General features: G+C 36.4%; 1 protein-coding gene across 1 annotated transcript in view; it reads right to left on the bottom strand.

The window, feature by feature from the left end:
• Positions 1-1,742: 1,742 nt before the first annotated feature.
• Positions 1,743-24,433, bottom strand: part of LOC115213928 (eukaryotic translation initiation factor 3 subunit L) — a 40,026-nt gene continuing 17,335 nt past the window's right edge. Inside the window, exons 10-19 of the mRNA XM_029782924.2 lie at positions 22,872-23,026; positions 21,777-21,947; positions 20,788-20,921; positions 20,346-20,445; positions 19,067-19,140; positions 18,047-18,104; positions 13,903-13,941; positions 6,425-6,517; positions 5,157-5,237; positions 1,743-1,978 (exon numbers count right to left, since the gene is read on the bottom strand). Coding sequence (XP_029638784.1) covers positions 1,937-1,978; positions 5,157-5,237; positions 6,425-6,517; positions 13,903-13,941; positions 18,047-18,104; positions 19,067-19,140; positions 20,346-20,445; positions 20,788-20,921; positions 21,777-21,947; positions 22,872-23,026 — 947 coding nt within the window. The 3' untranslated portion in view covers positions 1,743-1,936. The remainder of the gene's footprint in view (positions 1,979-5,156; positions 5,238-6,424; positions 6,518-13,902; positions 13,942-18,046; positions 18,105-19,066; positions 19,141-20,345; positions 20,446-20,787; positions 20,922-21,776; positions 21,948-22,871; positions 23,027-24,433) is intronic.

Genomic DNA, 24,433 nt, shown 5'->3' with positions numbered 1-24,433 from the left:
GCATTAAAATGGAATAAAAAATGATGTTAAATTATTTTTAAAATCGTAGACACATTGTTGACGCGCGCTAATAGTCAGACGGGCTCGATATGAATCACGACTATAAGATACCCGAATTTGGTTAAACTGCACCGCAAAATGTGGGAGGAGTTAGGAATCTAAATCGAAGGGGACAGACACTCACACAACTAGAGTTTTATATATATAGATATACTGAGAGTTATTAGAGCTCGAAACTTCAGTTGCATTAATTTTGGGACACTGTATACACATAGAAAACATTTCAAACTCTCTGCAACATACTACTCATAAGAATTATCTGTTCTTGTCTGAAATATGCACTATGCACCTGCCACTCATTACACCAAGCCGTAGGAAATGAACTGCTCTTGGTTGTAAATTAAGTTATTGAAAAGATGTTGTTAGTGGATACAAGTAAGAAATGCATTCAATTCAAATATATGCTTGTTAGAAATGGCCTGTGTGATTAAGGAGTTTGCTTCCCAGCCAAATGGTTCAAGCTTCATTATCACAGTGTGGTACTTTGCACAAGTAGGTTTTACTCTAGCCCCAAGTCAGTCTCGGAAGAGGATTTGCTAGACGGAAACTGAAAGAAGCCCATCATATATGTTGGTATGTATATTTATGTGTGTCTCCTTATCTTGTCATACATTTCCAATATTCTGCAAAAGCATGTCAGGCCATGTAGAAATATTACCTTGCTTGGAAACAGGTATGAGTTGTCAATAGGAAGAGTATCGAACCATAAATGTGGCTCAATAAACTGTCCAATGTATGGGAAAGTTGATGTTAAAACAATGACAATCATGATGCTTCTACTAAAACTCCAGGTTTTTTACAGCAGCCCCACCTCCCACTCTCTCTCTCTATATATATATTGTTTGTTTCAGTCATTTGACTGTAGTCATGCTGGAGCACCGCCTTCAGTTGAACAAATCGACCTAAGACTTATTCTGTATAAACCCAGTACTTATTCTATTGGTCTCTTTTTCCAAACTGCTAAGTTATGGGGATGTAAACACACCAACATCAAATGTCAAACGATGGTGGGGGGACAAACACAGACACAAATACACACACATATATATGACAGGTTTCTTTCAGTTTCTGCCTAGTAAATCCACTCACAAAGCTTTGGTTGGCCCGAGGCTAAAGAAGACACTTGCCCAAGGTGTCACGCAGTGGGACTGAACCCCTATATATATATATATATATATGAAAATAAAGTTGAAGTTGTCTGTGTGTGTGTGTTTGTGGCAGGTTTGGTAGCCTTCAACTAACACTATCTCCTCTGAGACCCTGTGGCGCAAGTTGACCAAAATTGAGAGTATGATAGAAGGCCTGCTCTTCATTCAAATCGGACCATGTTAACACCAAAAAGGTGCTTTTTTTCCTATGAAAATCCCTATTTTTGCGATTTTTTTACTGCTGTATCACCATTTTTCGGTGTATTTCAACCAGAAAAATGTTCACTTAAAGCTACATAATGCATAATTTTTACTTTTCAAAAATTTCAATTCTAAAGGGTCGAAACAAACCCAAGCAATGCTGGGCTATACTGCTAATATATATATATATATATATATATGCATATATATATATATATATATATTAAATGCAGGCATTTCTTTAGAGAATATTTCTTACCAAGAGGAATGAATGCTTTATCCCTTCTGACTATAAAAAAAAAAAGAAAGTGAACCAGAAAATAAATTGAACAATATTGTTATAAGATGCTATTTTAATGGAGAAACTTGTAAGTTTTAAACAATTTTTACATAATTTTTTGACATTGAAAATGACATTACATTATGTAAGATTATGATCTTCAATAACAGCTCATGTAATTCGAGGATTCACAGTAAAATTAGAGGCACATCTCCTCTTTATAGCAGTTTATCCAACAAACCATATTTTAAAAGGTTGAGTTTGAGATATATTTCATTGTATCTATCACCTGAAAAGAATAAAAGTAAACAAATGAAAATATTAATATAACAAGGGTATATATGTGTGTGTGTGTGTGTGTGTATATATATATATATAAACATACAAGTCCAAACTAGAGTTAGCAACCAACCATAAGTTATATGGTAACTTCCTGCCACAGGCTGCTTGAAGTTTACAAACTTCCTACATTTGGAATCACTCTTGCATGTGTATGGTGTGTATGTATGTATATATGTGTGTGTGTGTTTGTGTGTGACATCAGAAACAGCTAGAAAATGGTGAAATTATTTAAAAGGGAAAATTCTGCAATAAAATTTTCCAAAACTTTTGTTACTGTTTTCCCTTAATATTTTAACATATGACCATCCAAATTTTTTTTCTTTCAGATATAGTGTATCTTTAACTATAATATCTAATGCGTCCTTTCTTTTCCTTTGCTGGCTAGAAGCAAAATCTGTGTGATGGTGGGCCACATTCATCTCTTCTTCATCATCATCGTCCTTTAGTGCTCATTTTCCATGCTGACATGGACCAGACAGTTTGACCAGAGCTGGCAAGGTGAAGATCTGTACCAAGTTCTAGTCTGATTTGGCTTGGTTTCTATGGCTGGATGTCCTTCCTACTACCAACCACATTATAGTGTGCACTGGGTGCTTTTAACCCTTTCGAACACTTTTTTGGTTCGTAATACCAACCCGGCCGTAGCTGGCCGAGAGAACCTATTGTTATTTAAATGTAAATTTGAACCCAAATCTCGTTGGTACATTCGTTAAAACACGTGATTTCACTTTGTAAATAGTTGGGTTATAGTATGACATTGCTTGATGTGATATCTGAACTCAGTGAATTTTGGAGATTTTTTTCCACATTTTTTTCGGCATCGATTTTTATACAGGGAAAATAATGTTAGTCAGCATGGCCTAGGGAACGATGTGGTCTGGAATTTATCACTTCCATACCATAACCAGGGCCGTATATTATTTTTTGACCGATTTCTTTAGTTCGGTCAAACTTGCGGTGGATTCCAGTATTTCAGTTTATTCCACCTTTATGGTACACCCGTCGTGCATTAAATACAACTGATGATCTAGTGATGTGCACAGTTCTTCTTTATCAAAATTTTGTTGCATACCCATTTGAATATTAGCTGATGATTCATTTTCTATGGTGATGTTTAAACAAAATATTTTTACCTTATGCTCAATTTAAAATTTAAAAATTTTTACCATTTGCTCGATTTACCTGTAATTAAAGTCACTTTGAGAGAAAAGTTATGCAATAGAATTGATTAAGAACCCTTTCTTTAATTATGTTCCAAATATCACATTAATATGTTGATAAGTAAAAAAGTTACAGTTATTTAATGAAACAAGCCTAAATTCATGAATATTTTAGAATTTAATTGAAACTCATGAGGGGTGTATTTTGGTCAGAAATATAGTAACGAAAGGGTTAATGTGGCACTGTCACAAATGCTGTTTATGTGATGCCTGAACACTTTTGGTGTAGAGGATGAGTCTTGAATTTTCATCTTACTATAATGGGCGTTATGTCCGTCTGTCTATCCCCTCTTCATGGTCAAATAGCATAGCTGGACCAATAGTCAATGTTTTGGGGGATTACAGAGGGGGCAATCAGGAAGGCTTTTAGCAAAAAAAAGGATCATTATTTAGTGGATATTGAATTTTGTATTAATAAATCACCTTTGAATCCTTTTTTTAAAAATTCCAGTGACAAGGATTAACCCTGGATTTTCCCATCATATAGTTCATGATTTTAGAGGGTTTCAATTTGCGATATTATTCCTTTATTTCCCATCGTAGATGGGCAGATTTGCTATCATATTATAATGGGCATTATGTTCGTCTCTTTGTCTGTTCCCTCTTCATGGCCAGACAGCTGGACCAATGGTTATGATATTTTTCAGGATTACAAAGATAGTCGTCAGGAAGGTTTTTAGCATTAAAAAATTAGAAAGTATGATTATTTCATGGACATCAATTTTTGAACTGATAAACGACCTTCGCATTTTTATTAAAAATTCAATGACCAAGAGTAACTCTGGATTTTCATTGTATAGTTTGTGGCCCCATCGTAGACATGAAGGTGAGTTACAAGGGGGACAGTTAATAGTAAAATTAAAATGGAAAAAGTGTGTGATTATTTAGTGGTTATTGAAGTATGTCAGCCTCAAGCAGGATTCATAACAGCTAATTGAAGCAGTTGTTTACACCTCAGTTTTGTCTCTCAAAATAACCCATGGTACCAGAACATCCAGACATTATTCACACAGAACAGGGAGAGGTAAATCTAAGTTTGACTTTTTTGCAACCCTAAGATTCCACTCGCACATTCACAGCAAACAAGGTACAGGGCCGGTCTTTAGATAATGTAGGTGTATTTTTACCCACTCCGATGTTTACACGCTGCCAATTATACATCACAATGAGTAGAGCAATGTACTTCAGTAAATTGAAAATTAGTATCAACCAAACAGAAAATATCGTCTACAAAGAAGTTTTGTAATCAAATTGATATTATCAAAAGGATTATGATTAATAATTTAAACAATGAAATCTGTAAACTTTGAATGTATAACAGTATAAGCAAGTATAGAATAGTGTAAACAACTAAAAAGTATATCTAAATAACACTTTTTTTCTTAATACTTTTTGTGTAGTGGGTGAAGGAAGCTCTGGCTTTCATTAGGAGTGGTCCACATAACCATTCAAGATACGAGACTGGGAGCCTATTTCAGTTCGGGAGTGAATTGTCATCACATGTCACTTAGTTGCAAACACATGTAGTATAGCTGCAATAGAATGCTGTATCACCAACAATAATGTGATTTCTCTAAGACACCACCCAGTAATCTATTAAGTCCATTCATATATTTCTCAATACATACTGCTGTTATGACTTCCCCACCTCATAGATGGGAAGATTTGCTAGTATTCAATAACTAATAAATGAAAACAGCAGTAGTAGTGGTGGTTTCACAGACAGCAATTTTTGTATTCAACTACTACTTTGTTTTATTTTATCGACCATGAAAGGATGAAAGGTAAAGCTGACATAAAATCCCAGAAGAATTACTGCTAAACATTTTGCTAATGATTCTGCCAGCTTGCCCAATAATAATAGAACATGGAGAAAAAGAAAAAAACACTGAAAATCGCACTTACCTCTTGAAATCTATGGATTTGGCGGATGAAATAGTCACCATAACGATTGGCAACCTTTGTGTCAGCTACATGGATCATGTCCTAATAATAGGAAAAACAAAGCAAAATCTTTGTCAGCTATGAAATCATTATCAAATTTAAAGTTTAGGAAAAATTATCATGCCAAATATAAGAATCATTACAAATAACACTGGAGTGGTTAGAACTAGAAGAGCTTCAGACTTAATATCTAATGGTATTTAAAGTTAAAATACCATCAAAGTGGTCATTAAAATTAGTACAAAGCATGTAAACACATAATCATTAACAACTGGGTTTCTGGAATTATTCAATATACATTTCTAGAAATCATCAATACACATTTCTGGAAATCACCCCCAGAGTTCCCTGTGAATTGAAACCTTATAGATTAAAACGTTTTTTTCCCCTCTCACCAGTTGGAAAATAGAGATATTATTAGTCAGTAGTGTCAACTGTCTAAACCTGGGACAACAAAATGGTCAATATTGACTTTTGAGTGTGTGTTTGAGTGTGATTTTTGAGCATTGAGTGAGCTCAATTATTAGCAAACCGAATCTAGAAGAGCATGGTAATTTAAGGCTAAAACTCAGTAATTTCCAGCAAAATATCAATGCAATAATTAGTAATCACTAAACACATTTCACATTAAATATTCCAACTATACCAATATAGGACTGAATTTTTATTGTTCTTATACAATTTTGTTTAAGTATTTTCATTAGATTTCTGTAAATATTCATTTAAAAAATGGTAATGACAAAAAAGAATGAAGGAAATATTAACTATACGATTTAATCTTATTTCAGAAATTTACCTAGAGTGTGGGTGTAATTAGATATTCCATGAAAGGGCCAAAGATATAAGAAGTTTTCCACATCCCTTCTCTAAACTATCAGTGTAAGTTTGTATAATAAATCACTTCTCACACAGTGGAGCAATACATGAAATTTTATTGGCTTCACAAGTTTGATAATAAACATCTGCTAATATCATATAAACTAAGAGTGGAAAGAGTTATATATGGTTGGTTCACAATTAGAATACAGAAATATCTAAGCCATTGGGGTTATTTACTCAATTTTCTGGCATCAATTACAATGATTACTATTGGAAGCACTAACATATAAAATAAAAGAGTATTTTATTTATTGTTATCAACCAGATGGCTCGCTGCACCAACAAAAACACACATTACCATCAACTTGGAAGGTAACTGAAAATAAAGAGCCTCTAAAATTCTGTCATACCCGATTAATGTAGAAATCTAGTTCTGAAGTGGACTGGAATTCACCATCAAGACCACTGGTGCCTTTTGTCCAAACCAAATTCTTCATTTTGTGCTACAAATAAAAGTTTAACAACAATAATTGTATATGAAAACAATTTTTTAAAATTAACTTTAAAAAACAAAACAGAAATAATCTTGAAATTTTAAATATTTAATTTGATCTATAAAACAGTTATTTAAAAAGAGTATACAGTTATTATATAGTCACAAAATGGCAATGTGTTTGTGAAGTTTGTTTCTCAACCACAGTCCCACTGCATGGCATGTTGGGCAACCGTCTTCTGCTAGAGCTACAGGCTGACCAAAGTCTTATAAGTGGATTTCATCATCATTTAACGTCTACTTTCCATGCTGGTATGGGTTGGATGGTTTGACTGGGGAGCCAGATGGCTGCACCAGGCTCCAATCTGATCTGGCAGAGATTCTACAGCTGGATGCCCTTCCTAATGTCAACCACTCTGAGAGTGTAGTGGGTGCTTTTACGTGCCAGTCAGGCAGTACTGGCAACAGCCATGCTCAAATGGTGTTTTTACGTGTTACCTGCACAGGAGCCAGTCCAGAGGCACTGGCAATGCCCTCGCTCGAATGTTGTTTTTCACATACCACCGGCAATCATGATCGAATGGTGCCTTTTACGTGCCACCGGCACAGGGGCCAGTCAGCGGCCCTGGCAACGACCATGCTCGGATGGTGCTCTTAGCGCTCCACTAGCATGGATGCCAGTCATACAGTGCTGTCATTGAATTAGATTTCCATTTCACTTGCCTCAACAGGTCTTCGCAAGCAGAGTTTAGTGTCCAATGAAAGAAAGGTATGCTTAAGTGGGTTGGTTACACCACAGGCATAGGCAATGAAGCCTGTTGTGTGTCTGTGTGTTTTTATTTATATATATATATATATATATATAGGGTCATCCCATAAATGATGTGGTTTTTTCAATTGCATGGACTAAGTCAGAGGGAGACAGAATAAACTACCTGCATTAACTTGCTAAAAAAGCAGGTAGTAATTTTACCTTGTTCTTATCCTTAGTGCAAGTTTTGAAGAGTCAGTTTGATTTTAACAGTTATTTTTACAAAGCTATAATGGAAGTGACAAAGCATATTTGGCATATTTTGCTTTATGAGTTCAATAAAGGCAACAATGCAATGGAAAGTGCAAGGAATATTTATGCAGTATATGGGGATCAGATAATAAGTATAAGCTAGTGTCGACAGTGGTTCCAGAAATTTCAAGCCAGAAATTACAGCCTAGAAAACGAGCCCTGTCCTGGAAGATCTTTAAAGTTCAACGAGGACATCCAGCAAACCTTGGTGGAACAAAACCCCATTGTAACTGTTGAGGAACTAGCAGAGAAGCTTGGATTTGGTCATTCAACCATTTGACACCTGTGTACCATTGGTAAAGTCAGCAAATTGGGTCAATGGTTTCCTCACGAACATTCTGAGTATAATACTGTGCAGAGAGTGAATGTGTGCTTTTTTTTTTTTGCTGTCATATCTCACAGATTGAATAGTGACTGGGGATGAAAAAATGGATTCTCTATAAAAATGTCAAACACTGAAGAAAGTGGGTAGGGAAAGGAGAAACAGTGGCACCCCAAGCTAAAGGTCTTCACTCACATATGGTGTTGTTATTTGTTTGGTGGAATATGAAAGGTTTAGTCCACTTTAAACTTCTAAACCCAAACCAAACAATAACAAAGGAGATCTACTATGAGCAGTTTGAGTGGCTAATGTAAGCGCTAGAAGAAAAATGACATTATATGGTTTCAAGATGAAAGGTGTTCTTCCATCAGGATAATGCTTGGCCACATACAGTGAAGATGACATTCGAAAGGCTTGAGCAGTTCGAATGGAAACGATGCCCCACCCACCATATTTGCCAAATATTGCCTCATCTGATTATCATTTATTCTGTAGTCTTCAAAATCATTTGGATGGAAAAAACATGAATTCTATAGACGAGGTCAGAACAGTAGTGGAAAAGTACTTTTCATCATGGACAAGTGAATTTTGAAAGATGGAAGAGCATTGTAGAAAATGAAGGAGAGTGTATTTCAAATTAAAAAACAACTTTACTTATCTTAATTTAAAAAAATAAAAGTATAAAAAAACGCATTATTTATGGGATGACCATATATATATATATTTGTATGTTCATCTGTTTCCACTGGTTTGTATGTTTATATTTCCACTGGTCTGTAAACAAAAGGCTCCTTAAAAAGCTTTGTTTGCTTCCAGTTCCCCACACAAAACATGTCCAGGCTGTTAGCTGTTCAACAGACTGGGAGGTTATTACCTCACTTGGAAACAAGAGAGGGGGTTGGAGGTGACAGGAAGGACATCTGGCCATAGAAAAACCCAACCCTAACATATCCTCAGATCCATGCAAGCATGGGAAAATAGACATTAAAACAATGATGAGTAATTATAATAATGAAATTATTGTATACAGTGCTCAGGCGCACCACAACTTGTCAAAAGTGCGTATAAAGTATATGCAGTAATGTACAAATGCCTGGAAAGTGAACAGTGTATGAGTCAGATACATACTTGCGTGTGTATGGAGGGGAGAAAATCAGGTGTAGTGTTGGCGAATCTCAGGAAGCATGGAAGTTTTAAAGGATGCAGTGCTCCGACAACTAACAACTGATGCCGGCAGTTTGTTCCATGCTTCAGCCACTCTTAGCGTGAAAAAATGTTTCCGAAAGTCATGGGAGCTGTTTTCTGACTTTGTAAACATGTCTACGGGTGTTAGACAGATGGAGTTTGAAAAGGTGCTCAGAGTTATTGTTAGTAAGATGGTTAATAATTTCATGGGTGTCTGCCAAGTCAGCTGCCAGACGTCAGAGTTTCAACGTATCCATGTCCAGGGAAGTAAGGCGTTCAGAATATGGCAAATGCCTGATGGAGGGTATTCTCTTGGGTGCACGTTGCTGAACGGCTTCCAGACGATTAATATCCTGGGCAAGATAGGGGTTCCAGACCGGTGATGCTAATTCCAGGTGAGGTCGTACCATAGCTATATAAAGCCGCAGATAGATAGCCGGAGAGCGGCTCACAAAGGACTTGGTGAGTGATGCCAAGACACCCTCAGTCTTCTTGGCAATTTTAGCGATGTGTTTTGTCCAACGCAAATCGCTGTCGACAATAAGACCCAGGTCACGTTCACACGAAGACTTTTTTAGATTAGTGTTGTGGAGGAAGTAGATAGACGCTGGGTTTCTCCTCCCACAATGCATGGTGGTACATTTGTCCACAGCCAGCTTAAGTTGCCAGTCCATGATCCACTGCTGCATTGTGTCCAGGTCTGATTGCAATAGAGATCTATAGTGTACAGGATCTGACCTCTTTATTTCGAGGTACAGCTTGATGTCATCTGCATATTTAAGCACTGTGGCATTCTTTAAGTTGGCATCTATGTCATTAACATATGCAACAAATAAAAGGGGGCCAAGAACAGATCCCTGTGGTACACCAGATGTCATCTCATAGGGTGAAGAGTGCTGTCCTAGAACTGTGACAACCTCTTTTTGGCTGATGATAAAGGACTTTAACCAGTTATAGAGATCGTCTCTTACACCTATCACAGAGAGTTTCACCATAAGTCTTTTGTGTGGCACAGAATTAAAAGCCTTAGCAAAGTCCAGGTAAACAACATCCACCCAGGATCTGCGATCAGTGATTCGGGTAATGTCCTCAAGAAACTCGATGAGTTGATTACAGCAGCTGGAGTTAGGAATAAAACCAAATTGTGACGGCTGGATGAGGCTGTGAGACTTCCAGAAGTTCCAGAGGGTTTCTCTGACACAGGATTCCATCAGTTCGGTGATGCAGCTAGTAAGACTAACAGGGCGATAGTTGACAGGCGATGTATGGTCACTTTTTTTGAACAGAGGGATAACACTGGCAGTTTTCCACTGCTCTGGAGTAACACCATTGTCAAGACAGAATTGAAAGAATAGTGAAAGTTGGTTTAGAAGAAAGTATCCACCGCATTTGAGAATGTAACATCATTGAGACCAGGAGAGACATAGTTATGTTTATTCTTAAGGTGGCGTTGTAGCATTGCTGGTGTAAATTTCATAGTAGTTATAGAGTCCGGTGTCAGAGGTGATGGAGATGGAACATTTTGATCTTCGACAGTAAAGATGCCTGCATAGCATTCAGCAATGATTTCTGCACATTCTTTGGGGTTGCCAGTAATCTGTCCTGTGTGGGGATTGTGAAGGGGACCAACTGGAGAGTGAGGTCTCTGCTTTGAGCGTACATACTTCCAGAACACTTTGCTGTCAGGGTTGGTTGCTATGCGCTGTTCGAATTCAAGCACTGCCTTTTTTGTCACCTGCTTGAGATGGTTGGCTGATCTATTGCGCTTTTTCCTGTTGATCTCTGATTTATGCAATTTGTATTCCTGTTCAGCATTACGGCGTTCTTTCCTAGCAAGTCGGACTGCTGCACATGCTGCCCATATTGAATTCAGAATGTTCTGAAGTATAGTGTTCACATCTCCAGAAGCATAAAATTCGAGCCAGTTTGGGCGTCGCAGCTCAGTACAATAAGAGCTCCAGTCTGCTTTATTCCAGTCAAAGTGGGCAGTTTGAAAATGGTTGTGGTTTTTGTTACAACCAATCAGAGACAAGTCGGTCATGATTATAGAATGATCAGTCACCAAAAGGTTCTTCAGTAGTGACACTAATAATTGTTTCAGAAGCGGTAAATAACAGATCCAAAGTGTTGTTACCCCTTGGGGCTAATTTGAATCCAGCACCAGTTCAAGGAAATCGCCTGCACTTTGCGGCCAGCAGAAGGCCTCCCAGTCAATCTCAGGGAAATTGAAGTCCCCCATAATATAAACATAAGTGGCTGTTTTCATGGCAGCAGCTCTGAGGATATCAAAAAGTTGTGTGTCTTGATGATAATTCAGGGGGCGGTAAACAACTTCAAGCAGAAGTGTTGACATGGTCATATGTATATTGCAGAAAAATACTTTCTGCTGAGATTGGTTCAAATCATCACAAGGAATTGCTGATAGATTTGATCGAACATAAACCATCACACCTCCACCACAGCGATTAATGCAGTCTTTGCGGAACAGGTTGTAGCCGGCTATGCTGAAAACCCCATCACAGAGTGCAGAATGTGCCCATGTTTCCGTGACTGTGATGAAATCTGGGTCGATACTTTTGACATAAGAGTCAAAAAGCTGTACCTTGTGGCATAAACTACGGGCATTCAAGGACAACAGTTTGTATCTGGATTTCAGATGGCGATGATATACAGGGGATGGCTGATTGTTCTTGCTTAGTTTCCCATGATTTTTGTATTGCAAGTTGTTGTGGATGCAGTTTGCTCAGTCCAACTAATATCCCTTATCCACGACTCACCAGACTTGATAAATTTCCATATTTGCCCATCATCACGTAGGCTAAAGCTTTCCTGTGGCACAGAGTTGCGATTTAGGGAAGCTACAGATCTTAGCTTTGGGCGTACATCAGGTGGTAGGCCAGGACATGTCCTAAAGGTAATTCTGTTTCCGCGCCGATCCCTATCAGCTGCTAGATGGTATGTATGCCCATGCCTCAGTAGAGTTTGAAAACATCAGCCGGATCAATCTGGGTTTGGATCCTGGTCGGCCAAGGCAGAAAGCACTTTTTGGAGGAACACAGCTGAGGTCCTTATTAGTTTCTAGTAAATGCCTGTAGATCTACCACATCTTCCGGCACTCCGATGGCAATTACCTCATGAGTGGTTGATTCAGCAACTTCCTCTATGCGTTGAGGTTCCGTAAGAGCTACAGGTAAATTGCTGAGCAAGGCACTCTGATACGACTCCTCCTTGTGAGGTTTAGCACAGATGCTGGTTTTGATTCCTGCTATTTCGCGGCTTAAAGCAGAAATCATTTGTCTAATTTCTGCAACTTCTGTGCTGATGGTTGATTTTTGCTGATGTTGAGAAGTATCGGGAGATGTACTTCGGCTGGAATGATCAATTTTTGTTGTTGAAGAGCAATAAGGGAGGAAGACATAGGCAGATTAAGTTTTTGTTGATGTTCTTCAACAGGAATGGCCGATTTTTGTTGCTTTAATTTTTGTTCTTCATCAACAGAACTGGTTTTGGGAGACAAAGTAGTTGGTTTTTGCTGTTCAGCAGCAATAGCAGCAGAAGACACACAAGTATGGCACTGAAATGACCAGTTTGGTAGCTGGACTATTTCCCAGAGTTTATCCATCATAGAAGTAAGGTGTCCTTTCTTTTGACCTGGGATCTTCTGAAAGTTTGTGGCACATTGAAAGCAGATCGAAACACGACATTTACTGCAGTCAACCCATCTATTTTGGAAGGAATTTTTGAGTTTTGTGCATAGATGACAGATGTGATTTGCTGGGCAATGCTCTATTTTAGGACAGTGACCAGTTTTGTCGCACAGCTCATCCACAGATGATACCGTGGCAGTTTTGTTCTGTCTGCCCATCCATACCATAGTACAAAGGTAAAAAAAAAAGTGAAGATATAGCACACTTGTTAGGGAGATAAATAAGATGTTTTATTTTTTGTTATTGTTGTTAACTGTTTCCACTTTCCTCATTGTATGTGTGTATACAAGATACAATTATATGTGCAATCAAGAGATGTAAGGAGTCAATGATTGGTGTGTTTATAATGTGCACACTTGTTAGGGAGATAAATAAATAAGATCTTATTTTTTGTTAACTGTTCCCGCTTTCCTCATTGTGTGTGTGAATGAAAAAAGATACAATTATATGCACAATACTCACTGCAATGCCTCAGCGAAGAAAGTATAATATAAATTCGCTTTGTGTATATATTCGTGTGTGGTGCGTGTTTTCAATCGTGGTTGCTACACGTGGTAACACAGAGATTTACGACAAGGAGACACACAGTTATTTTCTTTTTGTAGAATCATTAAAGGTACCGTTCCATTATCCAAGGAATGTGTTGTGTACTTATTAAGTTTTGTCAGAGGGAAATATCAGGTTTTCAGGTATCTCTCTCAACCTGTCATTACTTGTCTGCACAGTGGCCATCTTTGTGTATTATAGATGATGATGATGATGATACTCCTTCACTTCCCTTTAGCTTAACAACATGATTTAACTTCAATTACAAGTAATACTTAGCAAAACACAATGAACATAAAACGGTGTTAACTTAATACTGTAGGTGAACACTGTTTTAGAAGTCCAGCTCTACTGAACCACAAATCTATTCCCTATCACTTCATCTATTTCCAATGCACATCAATATATTGTATAAATGTATACCAGTATACATTTATTTCATCTTTTACCAATACAAATAACTACAACATTGTTGACCACAAAATCGTTAATGAATCACTACCATGAAATATAATTAAACTGAAATTACTACAAAAAAAAAGTTAAACAATAAAATCCCTGAGGAATCTCACCTTGAAACACATGAGCTGAGTGTGTAGTTCGTGTTCAGACTGAAAGAGGAAAAGTAAAAAAAATAAATTATTAAGTAACCAGTTTAATCTAAAAAAAAAACATTCATGATAAAGACAGAACAGATCAATACTTGGGATAGCTCAAATACAGTGACTCAGTTTTAGGTACTGAACCACAAAGGTATGAGTCATTCTGTAGTGTTGCTATTCAACTCAACTGATTGGCCTCCATCCTCTGTAATTACATGGCATTCTGTCAATTATAAGAAGTTTTCTTCTGCTATTTTCTAAGTTGGCAAGAGTGGATATTTTTAACAAATTTGTATATTTGTTTACTTCAGTCTGATTTCACAAGAAAACATGTGTCTCACCAAGCTTTAAAGGGACATATGGTAACAATTCATGAGTAGCTACCCTAAAATCATTCCTGATAAATGGTAGAATTGGTAGAGCACCAAACAAAATAACTAGCAATATCTAAATTATTTTACATCTTGAACTTAGAGAGAATAAAAAATTGGCCATATATTGATAGATATAAGAAATGATAACTAGCTGAAACCATGAAAAATTCATGGAAAACAAAGAATATAAGCATCTGTAAACAGTGTACTGGTGTCATGAGAAATGTTTGCATATTATGACAGTCTGTCTTTATGTTCTGAGTTCAAATTCTACCATGATCGACTTGACCTTTCATCCTTTTGGGGTTGATAAAGTACCAGTTGTGTACTGGGGTCGATCTAATCAACTGGCCCCCTTCCCATAAAAATTTCAAGCCTAGAAAAGTATAATGTGACAGTTACAGAATATAGAAAGTAATGTAACACCAATGACTATATAATCCAACCAAAATGTCTCAGTTACACAAACGTAAATGGAATTACTATTTAACCTTAAAATACATCGTACATATTCAAAGAACCATCCTGGTTTAGTTGTACAGAACATTTTTCTGGTATTCTTTTAGCCTTTTACTTATTTCAGTCATTTAGCCGTGGCCATGCTGGAGCACTACCCCTTAGTTGAAGAAAAATTGACCCCTGGCCTTATTCCCTGTAAGCCTGGTGCTTATACTATAAGTCTCTTCTGCTGAACAGCTAAATCACAGGGATGCAAATGTACAAACATCAGTTGTCAAGCAATGGTGGGTGGGACAAACACATACATACATATGATGGGCTTGGAGGTAGTAGTAATGCTGGCTGGTGTGATTTTGTGGCTTGCTAATATGCCAAGAGATCCAGCAGGTCCCTAACTGGTTCCCCAATCTTAAAGGTGTAATGTGGATGTGTAATGATGGAGCAGCTGGTGTGGTGGTGATGTTATTTGGTGCAGTGGTCTTCCACACAGTACTTCACGGTAGACAAAATTTTGTGTGTATATCACACACCATGTTTTTGGCCTTGTTTGTTATCCCAATTGAGTGTCATAACTCTTACTTTGATATTGTTTATAGCTCATGCTCTTGAAAATGCAACATATAATTGGTCATGAGAAAATACGAGCTGAGGCAAATGCATTTCAACTTTTTCAAATATTTGCCCTTGAGCCTTATTAATTGTCACTGAATATGCAAGTTAAAGTGGAAACTGAAGTCTGTGTGAATGGGATATCTGCATCACTTGGGCTAAGTTTAATTTTGGGAATTAGAACTGTACGACCTCTGATGAAGCCTGTTACCAATGATGCCTCTACACAATGTTCATGAAGTCTTTGCCCTTTAATGCGAATTCCATTACATAATCCTTGACTGATCGAAAGATTTCTTAGCAGCATTACAATAGCCCCTATTTTTAAGTTGAGGCAATGAGGAGGCATACCGGATGGAGTGAGTTGCTGAATTCAAATGGATAGTTCTGAACCTCCTCTTCATTATTGCAGGACACTGAATGTGTGCTCAAGAGTGTAGTGGGTGCTTTTTACATGCCACCGGTATGGAAGCCAGTCAGGTGAATATAACTTGTGATAATTTTTTTTAATAAGTTTGGGATTAGCTCGAAAGCTGCTTAGCAAGAAAATTACTTTAGTTGGAACAATTAGAAAGAAGATATTAAGAACTTTTTCATTTATTGCAAGACAGTAAGAATTTTTAGGAGATAAAATTACTCATTTTCCCATTTCTTCTGGCATGCAGTTGTTGAAAATTTCTGGGTACAAATTGAAATGCAAAAGAACGAAATAATAAATGGATTTATGAATCAAAGTTTGGCAATTGCATTAATCTCCACCATGCGACACTTATTACTGCAAACACGTTTTAACTAACCTATACACACACTCAAATACATTCATATATGTCTTGAGTTGTAGCTGTAATTCAAAGGGGCCTGCCTTTCATATTCTGTGTGAGGCTGAATCTCCCTGAGAACTACGTTAATGTAATGCATGTCTGTGGAGTACTCAGCCATTTGTGAGTTAACACAAAACGAACGCCGTCACAACTCACTATCTCTTTCACTCGTTCTCTCACTATCTTTCTCTCTTATGTCATCATCATCATCATCATCATTGTGTAACATCCATTTTCCATGCTGGCATGGGTTGGATGGTTTAACTGGGGACTGGCAGGCCAGGAAGCTCCAATCTGATCTGGCAATATTTCTACAGCTGGATGCCCTTCCTAATGCCAACCACTCCGAGAGTGTAGTGGGTGCTTTTTACATGCCACCGGTATGGAAGCCAGTCAGGTGAATATAACTTGTGATAATTTTTTTTAATAAGTTTGGGATTAGCTCGAAAGCTGCTTAGCAAGAAAATTACTTTAGTTGGAACAATTAGAAAGAAGAGAGTTGAACTTTCAAGTGCTTTCGCAAATAAAAAAGAAAGAGAAATTAACAGCACAATATTTGGATTTCAAAAGGATTCTACGATCCTATCTTTTTGTCCCAAGAAAAATTATGTAGTCACGCTTATGAGTACAATGCACTCTCAGCCTCCAAATGATTCAAAAAGTGCTGGAAAGAAACCTGAAGTTATAACATGTTACAACAAAACAAAAGGAGGAGTAGATACTCTAAACAAGATGGCAGGGACATACACTTGCAAAAGAATGACTCGAAGATGGCCTATGGTTATATTCTACAAAGTGATTGATATAAGTGCAGTGAATACTTTCATTGTTGCTAAGTTTCAAGGATAAAAGAAGACAGTGCCAAATTCATTTAGGAAAGGAACTTGCTGGATATATGCTAAACAAGAACGTGACAAACAATCTCCTTGTTCCGCTAACATTTCTCAACCAAACAAGAAAAGAAGACTATCTTCAACTTCATTTGAGATTCCTAAGCCAAAGAAAAAAGGAAGGTGTTCTTTGTGTGGTCCAAAAAAAAAAAGACGGGAAAACTTGTACTAGATGTAAGAATTATAATATCCATGTTTGCCAAGAACATTCCAATGTTGTCTGCATTCACTGCCATGATGAGCTGTGATTGTGTATTTTTGTAATTTTTAAAATTTATACTATGTTCTGTGAGTTGTATTTTTCTTATTAAAAATTATGAGAAACAATAATTCTTCATTCACCTGATAACATATATAATGTAGCTAAGAAATAGTGGTAGTTTGAATAAAATTTAATTAAAAGAAAAATATTGGGTCCATTGGACCCAGTTGGTAATTAGTGACATACATTTTCTCTGGTAGACCAAGGGTTATGAAACATTTAAAAACACAAAAACGAATGCTGTCACCACTCACTGTCTCTTTCCCTCTCACTTTGCCACTTCTTTGAAGCCTGATGCACACAACAGGTACATATAAAAACAAAAAGTTAGCATAATTAATATTATTGATGGTAGTGGACTAGCAGGATTGATAGAATGCCAGACAAAATGATTACAGTATGTACTTATGTCCCTCTATGCTTTGAATTCTAAATACAGTGAAGGTTGACTTTAACATCCAGTACTTCAGAATCAACATTATAGTTATAGATCAAATACCAGAGCTGGTCTGATCTACCACAGATTACCAGAACATGTTATTTGAAACATGGCAGCATCATAAGCAAGGGAGATTTATTTCTCATGATCTGAACACTTTAAGAGTAGAGTTAAACACTGGTCTTTAAAAGTTCTTTGAGATTTCAGAAACAACAGTATTTTAGTATACTTGTGCCACAGTACAAAGAAAGGGAACTTACAATGTCAATCATAGCTGCCAACTTTGGAATAGGCAAGGTAGTGTATAACTTGAGGAAACTGAAAAAAAAAAGTTATAATTATATCAAAACTCAGAAATTATCAAAGAACAAATCACAAAATTATTTGAGAAGCTCAGATACTTGAATACATGGACAGTGTGGTGGATTATTAGCCGAGACACTGACTATATTCATTAGTTCTGAGATGATACTCCCAGATTCACTACATAAATATGAAACCTCTAAAATACACTGGATTACATGCTTCACTACCTGCTGGGAAACTTATAATGCTATACTGTTAGTGCAACTAACATGCATATCATTATAGTAAATGTCTTCACTGTTGGAGTAAAGCTAAACCATACAACCAAAATAATAACAGGTATACTGCAATGGTTGCAATAGAGAGGTTTGAATCATGATTGTGAAACCAGCACCAGCAGTGTAGCACCTAAACCTTATTGCCACTCAGCCTCTATCATTGCTGATAGAATTTACAAGAGCCACAGTAATACACTATCAACATTAGAGATATCAGTGTAAAACCTACATCTCTAAATTCCTTAGCCTAGACCTGTGGCCACCAACTGATCGCTAATTCTTTACTGACATATACAAGGGACAAAGATTGACCATAAAATAGCAATCACATGAAATATCATAAAAAAAAAAAAAAGCCCACCCAAAACTGGAAAAATAGAGATGTTGACAAGAAACAATGGTTCAATAACAAAGATATTTGCATCATTTGTAATACATTGAGGAAGGATATTGTTAACAACTTCACTAATAATGCTTTGCCAAAGACCAAGTCTTAGGATCCACCTAAGGAAGAAAATGTCAGTTCTCTTAAGACTTTTCTTTAACTGTGGATGTTCCATGTAGGGAAAATAAAACTAAGAGTTTACTTTCCTTGCCAGGACATGCAACATATTGTGAGTGATTGGTGTTGACTATCTTTAATAACTTAACTGTGAGAAAGAAAAGAGAGATGGTAACACTAAAAAACCAAATTACCTGCGAATATTAAGCGAGTTAAATTGTTGTTCCACTTCTCGTAGAAAAACTTTCTGTTGTAATTCATAAGGATACTGAAAAAACAGGAGAAACAAACCCAAGGCATCAGTTTGGCATGCATATGCTTTCACATTTGAAATTCTACTTAATGATTCGTCTTTACAAAAAGTCATGTCACCAGCCAACTGTGAAGTAGTAGACAAGAAGCTTGCTTTCCAACCATGTGACTTGGGTCAGTCCCGCTCCACGACACCTTAGGCATGTGTCTTCTACTATAGTCCTGGGCTGAGCAAAGCTTTGTGAAAGAATTTGGTAGATAGAAACTGGAAGTAGATTGCTATCATCATCAGTTAACATCCATGTTCAATGCCAGCATGGGTTGGATGGTTTGACAATGATTCGAGTCAAGGACTGCTTTGGCAAGGTTTCTATGGCTGGATGCCCTTCCTAATGCCAACCACATGAGTGTGTGTGTGTTTGCATGCACTATTGTATTGACATCATGTGATGATTGTAAATGAGCATGACTGTTATGCAAGCAATGTTGCTTATTCCCAATCATCCAAGAAAGAGTATTTGGTCACATGAAAATATATTACCTTACTTGGAAATAGGTGAGAACTGGCAATAAAAAGAGCGTCTGGTTACAGAAAATTTGCCTCAACAAATTCCGCACATTCCATGCAAGCAGGGGAAAGAGTATATTAAATGCTGACAGCCCCAGCTACCAAACACAAAATTTGAAAATCATTTCACCCAAACTTACAAGAATTCCTTACAGTAATATTGTGCTCAACTTTGGAGGAAGTAGTCATAAATGAAAAAAATTTGACATTTCTGACAGATGCTAAGAATGCTTTGGAACAAACTTAAACTCGTTTTGATTTCAAATTACACTACTTTCTTTAATTACCCTTTAGCATTTAAACCAGCCATATCAAGCGAAAATATTCCTGTTTTATATTGAAACCAGTCAGATCTGGTCTCTTACACTTACTATGTCAATGTAAAAATAACATCATCAATATCTGGAAGCTACAAGATAATGCATGCTTAATTCAAAGCAATATGAATAAATAAGTATTACATTTGATAAAGAAATCTGGTAAAGGGTTAAACAAAAAATAAAGGCTGGTAGGAAACAGAGTGAATACTTTGCCATAAAAAGTTCTCAGATCACAAATCCACAGGAACAGAGATTCTAGTTCTTCTATCAAAATTATCCATACACACACATTTAATATAAAAAGATATAAAGCAAAATAAAATATAAAGATACCTTGCTGAAGGTCATATTTTCCTTTTCATAATCAGGTGTAACAGGAGACAAGAATTTGGGACAGGCTCTACTGAAGCACTGCTCAAAATCATTTATACTCCTTCAAATAAAAAGTAAAACAAAGTTAGGACTAATAAAGCAGATTCAAGTAAGCAAGGAAATACAAAATATTTTCTTTCCAGCAACAATCCATCTTACCAGCTTCGGTCAACATGAAAAGCAGATGCTAAATGATGAAGATAATGATGAGAATTGCCTAATTGAGTGCAATAACTTTGTCATTATCTAAACTGTCTGGGACACCATAGAGTCTGGGTTGGGCTCAGGCAGCCAGTTGGTATCAAAAGAATTAAATTTCATTTCTCTTTTCCTCAGCAACGTTTAGAATTCAGTGCTAACAGACCAAAACAAAAGGGATCAAATATGAAAAGGACTGACTCACCCCATTTGCATTTTTAACATACTATCTCCACATTTTTCCCGTAACCTGAAATGAACACTTTCATCAATACGCATCGGGTGAAGAACCAAACAGATGGCCAACAACATGTACATTTTATCATTCATTTTGTTGATCTGTAAAGTGAAGAGAAGAGAACAAAAACAGTGACAAAAGCAGGTGTCTTTCAGGAATATATCGATATATTTAATATAGTGATCACTGAAAAAATTGTGTAGTGAACCTAAGACAATATTAGTCAATGCTCCATACAGTCAAATTATTCTGACAAGCATGGGGAAACAACTCTGAATATGTTTAGATCCTCTTCAACGTCCCCACGAAAGACGACTTCACTGTACTTGTCTAAGCAGTGATTAGAGGAACAGGATGTGCAGTAACTGTATGTGTGAAAATTAGCATGAGGTGATTGTAATGAAAACAATACAAATAATATATATAGCTAGATTTTTAACAAAGTGACATAAGTAACTGATGTCTGGTCTGGCCAAACATGTAATGTTAATCAAAGCCAGATATTTCAGTACTAGATACCTTCCCTGCAGCTAACCAGCCAAGAGTGACACAATGTAAAACATGTAGAGCTATGTCTTGACAAGGAGCATGAGATTTGAAGTTACAAATATAAGCTCAGTAGTGTAACACCTAGACCACACAGCTCCTGTGCAATATTTAGACTGAAATTATAAGTGTAGTATTAACAGTGACATCATACAACCGAATTATATAAATACATGTTCTGTAGTGTCATAGCTATTCTATCATATTTGATTACACTAACCCAATGCTCAAATGATAATTTATTGAGCCTGAAAAGATGAAGGGCAAAGTTGATCTCGGTAGAATTTGAAAGAATATAAAGACAGATGAAATGTCATCAAGTATTTTGTTTGACTGCTAATGATTCTGCCATCTTGAGGCCTTTCTCTCAATTAAAATAATGCGTGAAGTATTAACAGTGACATCCATACCTGGTCATACAGCTGAACCTTATACTGGAACATCTGTTCAGTACGCTGAATATAGAGTAAAATGTTGGAGAATGTACGAATGGCATCTTGGTACCGGCGCATCATCATATAGGCAAATCCAACATAATAAAAGGTGGTGATCTGACATGCTGGCACACAAGAATATTTATTCTGAAAGTGGGAATATTAGAAATTGTTAGTTTCATTTAAATTCTCCAGAAAAACATCAGGCTAAAAGAAGTTTTAATCTAGTTAACAGTATATTTCAATTATAAATCTTTGCAAACAATCTATTCCCAAGTAATAGGGCTGTATACACATTAACCTTTTTGTTACTACATTTCTACTGAAATACATTGCCTTAGTTTCAATAAATTTTGAAAATAATGAAGAACTTAGTAATAAAACTTGGCCATTAAACTAGTGTTTTGAACATAAATTAATTAGTATTTACATTATTCTGTCAAAAGCAATACTTCTTTATTCATATTATTTTGAATTCAACCAAGCTTTATCTTGTAGCCTTGAGATTTTGATGAGATAACTTAATTTTTAGAATGATATTGTAGGGCTGTTGTGAGAAGCCAGATCATATAACCAGGGGCAGTCTCAAGTGAGCTGGTATCAAAAGGCTCAATAAATAAATTTGTTGATTAGGGATTCAATGTAATAATTAAAGTCAAAATACAATCTGTGTCGATGTTCCCATGCTGAATTTGTTATTAAGGGCTAAAGACTGATAGTCAAGCACAATGACAAAATACTTCGAAATAATGATTCCCCCAACTTGCTAAAAATAGCAGCCAAATATCTCTAACTACACCCCACCACTTTGAAAAGAAAGGGACATGTTGGATAATGTAGTCCTGGATAAGCTATGCTCAAAGGAAAGACAGGATGGTCACGACTGGAATGCCAGCTCTGCTCAGTTAGAGATGACTAATTACTAAACAACAACAGCTTTACAATACAAATAAAAAATTGCAAGTGCATTATAAACACACTCCATGTCAGCAAAGAACAAATAAGGAATATATATATATATATAAATGAATTAAAATATTAAATTAGAATTATAAAATACGGGAAACTTACCGTTTGATTAAAATCAATGTTTTCTAGAACTTTCAAGGCTTGATAGTAATCGCCCAAAAGTGAATGCATTCGCAGTAGGCCTATTAAGCTGAAATAACCCAACATCTTGTACAGAGCATGTTGTCCAAATACACCTGCAACACTGTCAGGGTCACCTGGAATCAAAATGGCAAAACTGTGATAATACATTCAATGCAAGGCTACATTTATTTAAGTCTATGAAATGTTCTTCACTTCTGGCTGTTCTGCTTGTCATTATGTCTACTGTACATTTTGGTTCCTATTTTGGTCCTGTTTTCATGTTTAGCATTACTAATTAGTGAAAGGATCATTTTGTTTTCAGCATGGCCAAATGCAGCCACTACCACCACCACACGTTTGTCTTTCATACAAACATAGGCTGGATAGTTTGACAGGGTCTGGCAAGCTGGAGAACTGTGCCATGCTCCAATACCCACTTTGATATGGTTTCTATGAATGGATACCCTTCCTAAAGCCAACCACTTTACTGGGTGTGTGTATGTGTTTTTTTTTGCATGGTACCAGAACCAGTGAGGTTGCCATATAACTTGACTGAATAGGAGTATAACAGAAATGGAGGCAGATTTATGCAAGATATTGATAAGATAAAGTATGAAAGAAGAGACAATAACAGGTTTCTTGCTGCAGAGGAAATATATGGCTACCTCACATTATATAATAGTGGGTGGGAATATTGTGGATGGAACTGGAAAGAAAAATAATGATGGCAAAGTGTCACAATGTGCCCACAGGATGAAAGATGATTAGACAAGAATCTGCTAGCAGAGACTATGTCTGAGAGGCAAGTACCAAACCAATGCCAGATAAATACAATAATATTCAATATTTAACCCTTTTGTTACCAAACCACCCAAAGCCACCTGAAAAAATTTTGGTTCATGTGACCAAGCTGCCCAAAACCGCCCGTAATCACCTATTCATATTTAAATGAGAATATCAGAGTAAATCTCATTAGTACATTCATGAAAACACGTGATTATACGAATTTCCTTCTGTCAAGCAGCGAGTCAGAATTCGAAAGATTTCCCACTGAAGACCTTGATAAATCTAACTCTATAACTGGAAAAAAAAAAAGCACATGGTATTTGATAATGAATCTGATGTTTCATTTTCCGAAATTAAGGCATTATTTTGCCATAAATATTATTATGGGCATTAGAAAGTTATCCAGAATAACAAATTACTGGAGTAGCGATGAATCCAGTAATGTGCACAACTCTTCTATAGTAAAATTTTGTTGTATACCCAATTGAATATTAGCTAATAACCCATTTTCTATAGTGATGTTTGAACAAAAATTTTAATAATTTTATATTTTGTTGAATTTACCTGTATCTACCTGCAATTAGAGTCACTTTGTGACAAAAATTATAGTATAGAATTGGTGGAGAACCTTTCGTTAAATTATCTTCCAAAAATCACATTAATATATTGATAAATAAAAAAGTTATAGTTGTTTAATGAAACCAGACTAAATTTATGATTGTGTTAGAAATTAATTGAAACACATAAGGGGTGTA

The sequence above is a fragment of the Octopus sinensis genome, linkage group LG7, assembly GCF_006345805.1.
Source record: "Octopus sinensis linkage group LG7, ASM634580v1, whole genome shotgun sequence".
Lineage (NCBI taxonomy): Eukaryota > Metazoa > Mollusca > Cephalopoda > Octopoda > Octopodidae > Octopus > Octopus sinensis.
Note: the sequence above shows the minus strand (reverse complement) of the source record. Positions and strands in the feature narration are given on the sequence as shown.